Source organism: Ipomoea triloba, chromosome 13 (assembly GCF_003576645.1).
Source record: "Ipomoea triloba cultivar NCNSP0323 chromosome 13, ASM357664v1".
In the NCBI taxonomy this organism is placed as follows: domain Eukaryota; kingdom Viridiplantae; phylum Streptophyta; class Magnoliopsida; order Solanales; family Convolvulaceae; genus Ipomoea; species Ipomoea triloba.
Window position 1 is genome coordinate 3,753,426 of NC_044928.1, and position 9,404 is coordinate 3,762,829.

The following is a 9,404-nucleotide window of genomic DNA, read 5'->3' on the forward strand; positions in this document are numbered from 1 at the left end:
TTTTTCTACCCGGCAAGTTGGTTTCGGATAATATCTTGACTAGTTCTGAGGTAGGTCACTATCTTAGGAGGAAAGAGTTGGGTAATGTTTGTTAGGCAGCCCTAAAATTTGATATGACTAAGGCTTATGACAGGATGGAGTGACCTTTTGTGAGACAAATGTTATTGGGTTTGGGATTTATGTGAAATGGGTTAATCTAGCTAGTTATGATGTGTGTTCAAACCGTGGGGTGCACAATGCATTGTGCACCTTAGTCCATGATATAAATTGCCCTGATATATTGGTAGGGTTTATTTAGGGCAAGATTATTTTTAGAATTGGGCTAGGCCATAATTAGGAATTGGGCTAAGTATTTGGGTTTGAATAATTCGGGTTCAAGACCAACTATATTATATATGTATATGGGCTTAGAATAATAGACTTAGGAAATAAAAATCATTTGGGCCTCTAGAATAATTATTGAGAATTATATAAAATGTATACATATATAAGCTTAGGATATTTGGGTAGTAAAATAATCGGTCATGAAAATAGGTTAGCCAAAGCCCATTCCTAAATAATTAGATTTAAAAACATTTTACTAAAATATTTAATAATAATAAAATAATTCCTTTTCAAAAATATTAATATTTAAAATAATGATGTTTGAAAAATTTGGGATGTTAAAGGTACATAATTAAAAAAACACATCATTTACTTTAATTCCTTAAAAAGCATGCAAAAAAAAAAAGTGCTTATCTCTCTAGTTCCAGAACTCTTGGTAAGCTAAGTTTATTTGAATATATCTTTAAAGAAAATACATTTCTTTTACGCCTTTTTTTGTTATCAAAGCGGAAACCAACTAACTTCCCAAACTGTACTTGCAAGTTTCCCCGCAAAAAACTCTCCACGCCTACTCTTAAAAAGCAATCAATTTGGAATGGAGACCAGAGAGTATTTATTAAACGAATCAACTACTAATTATCAGCTAAATGTCTAACACTTCATAATATTTTCTAAAATAGAATCCCACGCAATACATGTGAACTTGATTTGCAATATGGTGTGCATTTGTAATTTTGTAAAAATGCAAATTTATCTAGAAAAAATATAGTTCTCCCTCTTTCATACTTAATCGAGTTAATTCCAGCAATGGTCCCCCGAGTATATTGATTTTCCAAAATTGGTCCTCGTCTTTTAATTTGGACAATTTTAACACTTAACTATCAAATTCTTTCCAATGTTAGTCCTTCCGTCAAAAGCCAATTAAATGGACGTTAAATGAAGGGTAAATTAGTCCTTTCACATGCTATAGGAAGGAACCTGCTAATCTGCTATGGCTCCGGCGACCCTGTGTGCGTCCCTTACAAATTGCCAGCGGAAGTCAGTAAGATAGGAAAAGCTAAGGGAGAAAGAGGAGGACTAAGCAGGTGAACATAGGGGATCTGGGGCGGCGGCAGCAAAGCAGTTTCCGGCGACGGAGATTTTCGCAGATTGTGACCGATTCCAAGAAGGCCGGATTCAACATCTGATTGCCGATCATGCGTCTACTTGTGACCGATTCCCATAAATTGAGTCGCAAGGCAGTGAGCAAGGGGATGTTAGCACAGAAATTGATCTGCACAAAAGAAGACCGACGCACACACGAGCAATCGAGAAATCTCCATCACACTAGAGATTTGTGTTGCTTAGGCAGAGTGGGAGGGCTTTGCGGCGATGTCCAGATCGGTTCGATTATGCAAAAATGATGTCCAGAGTGTGAGTGGAAGTACTGCATATGAGGATGGGATAACCTTTCGCGAACTCTTCTCATGTACTAAGCTAATTTTGTATCCTCACCCAAAGGCTATTTCCACATCACCATTTGCAACACTGATGGGTTTTGTAGCACTGCAACAACCCATTATCTGCACTATAGTGCGTGGGACTACCCTCCCAAGCAACACCCTCTCACTAACACTCAAGGACTTCGATAAGATGGTCAACAGCAGTGCTTCGACAAGATGGTGTTGTTTAGGTGGAGCGGGAGGGCTATGCGGCGATGTCCAGATCGGTTCATGATGCAAAATGATGTCAGTTTCATTTAAAGGACTAATTTACTCATCCAGGTTTGATGATGCAAAAAGGACAATGAAAGGACTAATTTACCCTTTCATTTAACGTCCACTTAACTGGCTTTTGACGGAAGGACTAACATTGGAAAGAATTCGATAGTTGAGTGTCAAAATTGTCCAAACTAAAAGACGGGATCAATTTTGGAAAATCAACATACTCGGGGGACCATTGCTAGAATTAACTCTACTTAATCTGCATGCATGTTTACTCTAGGTAAAAATAGTGAGCAATATAATTCATGCATGTTTTATGTGTTCAGAGTATATTAATTTTACAAACATGACAACTTAAGCTAGCTCTTGTACTCTTGTAGATGTTAAATGTTGATGCTCTTCGTTTAAGACGAAAATGATTAGAGATAAAGATTAAATCCTTAATTATTTTTATATAATGTTTGGTTGAGAAATTGGAGAAAATTAAATTTTATATAAATATATTACATATCAATATCAGGTTGTTTCTATTAAATATGCGGAGAGAGAGGGAGTTGTAAATGCAACAGAAACAGGCGATAAAGAAAATGAAAGACAACAATCCAAAACCATTCTTCATACCAAGAGGAAGATGTTTCTTATTTTCTCTCCTCATTTCCATACCTTTTCTCCTTCTTTTCTCCTACCCAACCTCCTTCTCCGTCCGATCGGAGGAGGGTCTTAAGATCCGACCGGGTTACGAGTCCTACGAATCGTACATTCAGCGTCAGCTCAACAAGACCCTCAACCCGAAGCTCCGCAAGATATGGACGACCCGAGACTGGGCCAGAAAGATCCAGGTCTTCAGCGCCTTCTTCGGCGATCTCAAGGGCGCCGCCCTACTCTCCAACTCGTCCAAGGCGTTGTGTATCGGCGCCCGGATGGGCCAGGAAGTGGAGGCGTTGCGGCGGGTCGGGGTTTCGGACTCCATCGGCATGGATCTCGTCCCCTCACCGCCGCTGGTGGTGCGCGGCGACTTCCACCGGCAGCCCTTCGCCGGCGACACGTTTGATTTCGAATTCTCCAACGTGTTTGATCACGCCCTCTACCCCGATAAATTCGTCGGGGAGATCGAACGGACGCTAAAGCCCGGAGGGGTTTGCGTCTTACACGTGTCAGTCACTAAACAAACTGATAAATTCTCAGCCAATGATTTGTACAGCATCGAGCCATTGAAGAAACTGTTCAAGCAGTCCGACTTGGTTCGGACTCGGACCATAGACGGGTTTGGGTTGGATACGGAAGTAGTTTTTCGGAAAAAATCCCAACGGTGACGACGATCTCTTAGTTTTTATTTTATTTTTTTTTATTTTTGAATACAGTTGGGATTTTTTTTTTTTTTTGAGAATACAGTTGGGATTCTTTTCTTTTCTGGCAAATTAAATTGGCTGGCGGAATCTTGCTTTCCTATGTATATTTACCTTTTCACTTGTATTTCTAATATAAGTAGTTTTTCAGACGTTTTGGGCAAATGAGATTATTAATCATTTTAAATAAGCATTTCAAATTATATCATCCGGCATGAAATGAATTTGTTATAATATTTTAAAAATATTTGGATTGATATGTAATTATTGAATTAATAGCTAATGTGTAGATGTAAGTATTCGGTGATGAAACTTTGGGGATTTTATAAATCAGTGTTTAGGATTTGTATAACTTGAGCAAATGTGCTCTTCGAAAAAAGAAGAAGAAAGAAAACATAATATCATGGGTTCGAATTACACATTATTGAAAACCTTTTTGTAGACGACGACATTGATAGTAGTAACAGAATCTTGTTCATCCTCGTCTAGAGCTAACACCTTCAGGGCATCAAGATGGGTGACTCGAAAAAAACCACGTACAATTGACCGTGATTAAACACCAATTTTTTCAACAATAACCCAACATGAGTTAAAAAACCACGTACAATTGGCCGTGATTAAACACCAATTTTTCAACAATAACCTAACATGAGTTAGGGCCTTGCCTTTTGTTGATAGGCATGGCATATGCAAGAAAGTTAGGGCCCTGCCTTTTGTTGATAGGCATGGCATATGCAAAAATTAATGAGAATTGTTTACGTTGGAACTTCAAGGGCAATCTCGTATTAGAAGAAGTGAGAGATATTCGGGGATAAGAAATTTGGTTCCTTAATGTGTCCCATTAACTATTCTTGATTCGACAATGCGATATGTAAATCTTGTAACGATGAGATGCGTACCATTACAAATACCAAGAAAGTGGTCTATGTTCCACAATAATATAACAGGTGCACTAACATTTGATGTCAATAAATGATTAGGGAGTTCAGACAATCTCAAACTATTTAGGAATTCAGGAGTATGTCATTTTGATAGATTTTCATCGTCTGATTCTACCTTACACAAAGAGTCACAACTTAAATATGTTCGTCCTTCAACAATGTTCATGTCGCACATGTACTGATCAATTTGATCAACGACATCTAAAGTCGGAGAGATGATCACTCGGTCTTCTAGGTGTGACACATCAAGCATGCTATATCTCGTGTTTGGGAAGATGCTTTACACTATAGTTGCAATGGGATCGGGTGCACACATCAACAAAAACTGTGACTAAATATTGATCTCAGAAAATTGTTGTATACAACCCCTGCAATTCCATCTCCAATGTTTGCAATCCATTTTGAAAACCAATCAACCGTCTCTCTATCTTTCTTTGAAGCTAAGTTCCATAGTCTCAAGTTCTTTGTGAGCCTAAATACCTTGCAAATCGTCCAGAGGTAGGAAGAATTAACAGTGACTCCGACAACTACTGGTCTCGTTGCTTTTGGAATAACGCGAAGAATCTCTCTAAAATCACCGCCTCAAATTATTGTCTTTCCACCAAATGTCTTTGCAGCACTACCCGGTATGACAAACCTTATTAGACCCCTCATGGTTTTGTCCAAAACTTTAAAAAAGTGTTTGTGCGTCATTGGTTCCTTGTCCCATATAATAAACTTGATCCTTATTATAAAGCTTAGCAAGGTTACTACCTTACTATATATTACACGTGGAATATTTCTTTTCAAAGAGAGTGGCATAGCAAATCTGTAATGTGTTATCCTACCTCCGGCAAGAGCAAATGTGTTATTCCACTCAAAGCAACATTCAGAACAATATCATTGCGACTCCTTGTCTTTGACGATAACGTTCTCCACACGAAGGAAAATAACATATATGTTTCAATTTTTTTTAGTACATATATGTTACAATTTAAAACTATAACAACTCTAATATAACCACTTTTAATTAACGTTTCTTTAATTATATTTAACTAAGCATTTAGAAGAAATTAAAATACTTTTGCTATATGCTCATTTAATTTTTGTTAATATGCCTTTTATTTATTTAATTAAACATTTCCAAACAATAGTAACATTTCTTATTTAACATCAATAAATTGATAAATAAGAATAAAAATTATAATAATTAATGAAAGACATAAAAATACAAAATATTCGTACTTTATAATATTGTTTCCAAATTTTTAATTAGATAAAATAAAAGACATATTAATAAAAATTATAGGGGTGGAGATTTCAATTTGGTTTCTTTAATTTAGAATTGTAGTACGAATCTGAATTGTATTACCATATTTTACAATATTACGTTGCATGAAGTATATGTACTGTATTATTACGATTAGTAATTTTAATATAGAATTGTATTATGAATAGGAAAGTATGAAAGTATATATTCTATGGAGATTTGTATTACCATATTTTAATGTAATATTGTGGTACAAATAGGAATTGTATTACCATATTTTACAATATTATGCAAACTTTAATAGTATAGGAATTTTTTGGCGGAAAGTTAAAATGGAGGTTTTTATTTATTTATTAATAGTATAGATTACTATATTTTAATTACAATAGTAGTACGAATAGGAATTATATTACCATATTTTTTACAATATTACGTAAGTAGTATTTTGGGCGGGAAATTAAAATTGAGGATTTTGTTTTTATTAATAGTATAGATTACTTATGCGAAATGTTCGTGCGTAAATAATTAAATGTTGAATTTGTTTATTTAAATCAGTAAATTCAAAGTATATATAAATGCAACATAATATAAGATATAATTGTCACTAAAATAAAAATTTGTAACTTTGTAATAATGCTAGTCTAGAAGCGATAGTCTAAATTAATACTACTTTTTGTTTGACCTTCTCTAAATTGTTTTAATTTTCTTTTGGATAGTATTATCATTCTTCATTTTCAATACTTGGTCATCTTTTTTTTTTTTTTTTTTATATATATTGGTAGTGTGCCTAGTTGTGTATATGATTGAATCTTAGTTGTAGTATGAATTCTTTGGGGTCGTTTAGTAACTTGGAAAAATGGAGGATTTTTCAAAAAAATAGAGAATTGAAGAAGTGGAAAAAGAAAAATGGGAGGTGTTTTTTACTAAATCTATTCTTCCAAAGGGTAATTCCATCTCATTTCTTCATTTTTCTTAAGGAATTTGGAGAGAGCCAAATTTGAGTTTTCCAATTTGGAGGAATGGAAAAAAAATGGGTGAACAGTACTTGCCATGTTAAGCTCCCAGGTTCGCCTCCTGCTATGCGTGGATTTCTTCAGCCTTTCACATCAATTTTTGTATTATTAACTCCTGCTATGCACGGCTTTCTTCAGTTTTTGTATTACTCCGTATTAAATTTCTATGACGCTTCAGATTTTTCATTCTTATTATTACTACTAATTTTATACGCGCATTTCGCGAATGAGTTAATGTCCAATATTTATATTTAAATAAATATTGAAAAAGTATATCAATGTAAAATTATATAGGAAAAGTTTATACATGTGTAATTGAATGTTGTATTTTTTTATTTAAATATCTAACTCAAAGTATATGAATCCAAGATAATATAGAAAATTCATTATAATTATTACTAAAATAAATGTTTGCAAGTTGCAACATTGTAAAATCGATAGTCTAAATATTTGGTCTAAAAATGATAGTCTAAATAAATATTACTTTTAATTTGAATTTTTCTAAGCGGTTCTTAATTCTCTTTTGAGTAACATTGTCATTGTCTTCATCTTCGCTATTTGTTCTCTTCCTTTTTGTTGGTAGTGTGTTATTTGCAATTCGGATATTGTTGGTAGCATAGATGACAACGTCATGCAATGAGATTATGATATAAGAGCTATGGACATTTCTTTAGGTGTTCTGCTTGGGGTTCATTTGGTTCAACCATTATTTTTGAATGAATTATTGTGGATAAAAAAATCCATAGTTTAAGAAAAAAGATTAAATAAATTAATAAAAATTTGAAAATTTAAAATATTATGTATTCCAAAGGTATTAAAAGGTAGTTTCTCGCTTCAATTTGCTGGGTAATGGGTTATTTGAGTACTTTTATTGTCAACAAATCCCCCAAGTAATTAATATGATTGGTTTCAAACTATTCTTTTTTATTTTTTTCATGGTATTAAAGAAATACATATGTATCATTTTTTGGTGTAACTACTAATTTATTTAATTCAATAAGAGTAAAATAGAGTGATTCCACTTCAATTTGTTGTGTTATTATTTGAGTACTTTCTTTGTCAACCAATCATATCCCCAAGTAGTTAATATAATTAACTTCAAATTATTTAAAAAAAAATTTTCATAGTATTAATAAAATACTTGGTAAATAAATATATAACATTATTTTATAATATAACTTTGATATTTAATTACAAGATATTGTAAAAATAAGATAATGGACAATGTAATGAATATCAATTAATAAATTCGAATGTAAAGAATCTTTGCATGAGAGAAAATAAAGACAATATAACTAATGAAATTATTTTCTCTTATTTAATTTAATTTTTTGATAATGAATAATTTTTTCAAATAAAGGCATTGTAGACACATAATTCTTAATTGAAGAAAAACATATGTATCATTTTTTGTTGTAGCTACTAATTTATTTAATTTAATAAAAGTAAAATAGAGTGAGAAACTTAATTATGTCAAATTTGATTGAGATGAGGTTCGAACCTAAGACCTTTTTTATAGAAATTAATGTGTAAGTTAAAAGTTAACGAAATATTAACGGAGAAGAGAATATTTAACGGAAAACTTAACGGATAATCATAAAAGTAAGGTTAAATTAGGTAATCTCTATTAATAATATTAATCTGAATTATCTTAATCATCTATTTGATTAAATAATTCATCTGAACCATCCATTTGATTAAATAATTTGTCCGCCATTTTTTCTACCCATTTTAGGCCTAACTCTCTTTGGCTCTTATTAGTATAGTAGATACTATACTATTATTATTAATGTTATTAATATTAATATTATTATTATTAAATTTCTATTATTATAATTATTACTATTATTATTGCTATTGTTATTATTATTATTATTATTAAATTCTTATTATTGTTGTTATTCTTATTATTGACCACCCACGGTCCTTCGACTTTTAAATTGTTACCATCCCTAGTCCAAAGTTAATCACTCATGATCATTCAACTATCAATTATTATTATTATTATTATTATTATTATTTTATTATTATTATTATTGACCACATACGGTCCTTCGACTTTCAAATTGTTATCATCCGTATTCCAAAGTTAATCACACATGATCCTTCAACTATCAAATATTATAATAATAATAATAATTATTATTATTATTATTATTATTATCCTTTTCCTTTTTCATCCTTTTTATACACACATATTTTGTTGTTGTTGTAGTTGTTATTATTATTATTATTATTATTATTATTATTATTATTATTATTATTATTATTATTATTATTATTATTATTATTATTATTATTATCCTTTTCCTTTTTCATCCTTTTTATACACACATATTTTGTTGTTGTTGTAGTTGTTGTTATTATTATTATTATTATTATTATTATTATTATTGTATTTAATAAAATAAAAAATTAGAGAAATGAAAAACTGGAAAATGGAGAAATGGAAAACTAGAGGAATGGAGAAGGCCGGAAAACTGGAGGAATGGAGAAATGGAAAACTGGAAATGGAAAAACAGAGAAATGGTAAACGACCCCTTTATCTTTCAAGTGCCTATTGATATTTGGCTGTAGTAGTTTTTTCACCTACATGTTTCATGAGATTCTCATTTGAAAGTATTGAACAAAATAAATATTAATATTTATTATATTTGTAGAAGATTTATGAGTAGTACATCTTGTTTTAGTTCAATAACTTATTTACTTGATAGTAATAACAACAATGACTCTACAGTAGTCTGAATACTATGCGGGGTGTATTCAATCAAGATTTTTAAAGACTTTCAAACACTTTTAAAGTGATAAGTTTTAAATGACTTTTGTAG

General features: G+C 31.7%; 1 protein-coding gene across 1 annotated transcript; it reads left to right on the forward strand.

The window, feature by feature from the left end:
* Positions 1 to 2,551: 2,551 nt before the first annotated feature.
* On the forward strand, positions 2,552 to 3,538 carry LOC116002847. Its single transcript, XM_031243024.1, has one exon. It carries the CDS (start codon positions 2,588 to 2,590, stop codon positions 3,338 to 3,340), a length of 753 nt encoding a protein of 250 aa, XP_031098884.1. The 5' UTR covers positions 2,552 to 2,587; the 3' UTR covers positions 3,341 to 3,538.
* The last annotated feature ends 5,866 nt before the right edge of the window (positions 3,539 to 9,404 follow it).

What these genes read in the sequence shown, in the direction of transcription:
- LOC116002847 (XM_031243024.1), top strand. Translation starts at nt 2,588, where the DNA reads ATGCAACAGAAACAGGCGATAAAGAAAATGAAAGACAACAATCCAAAA.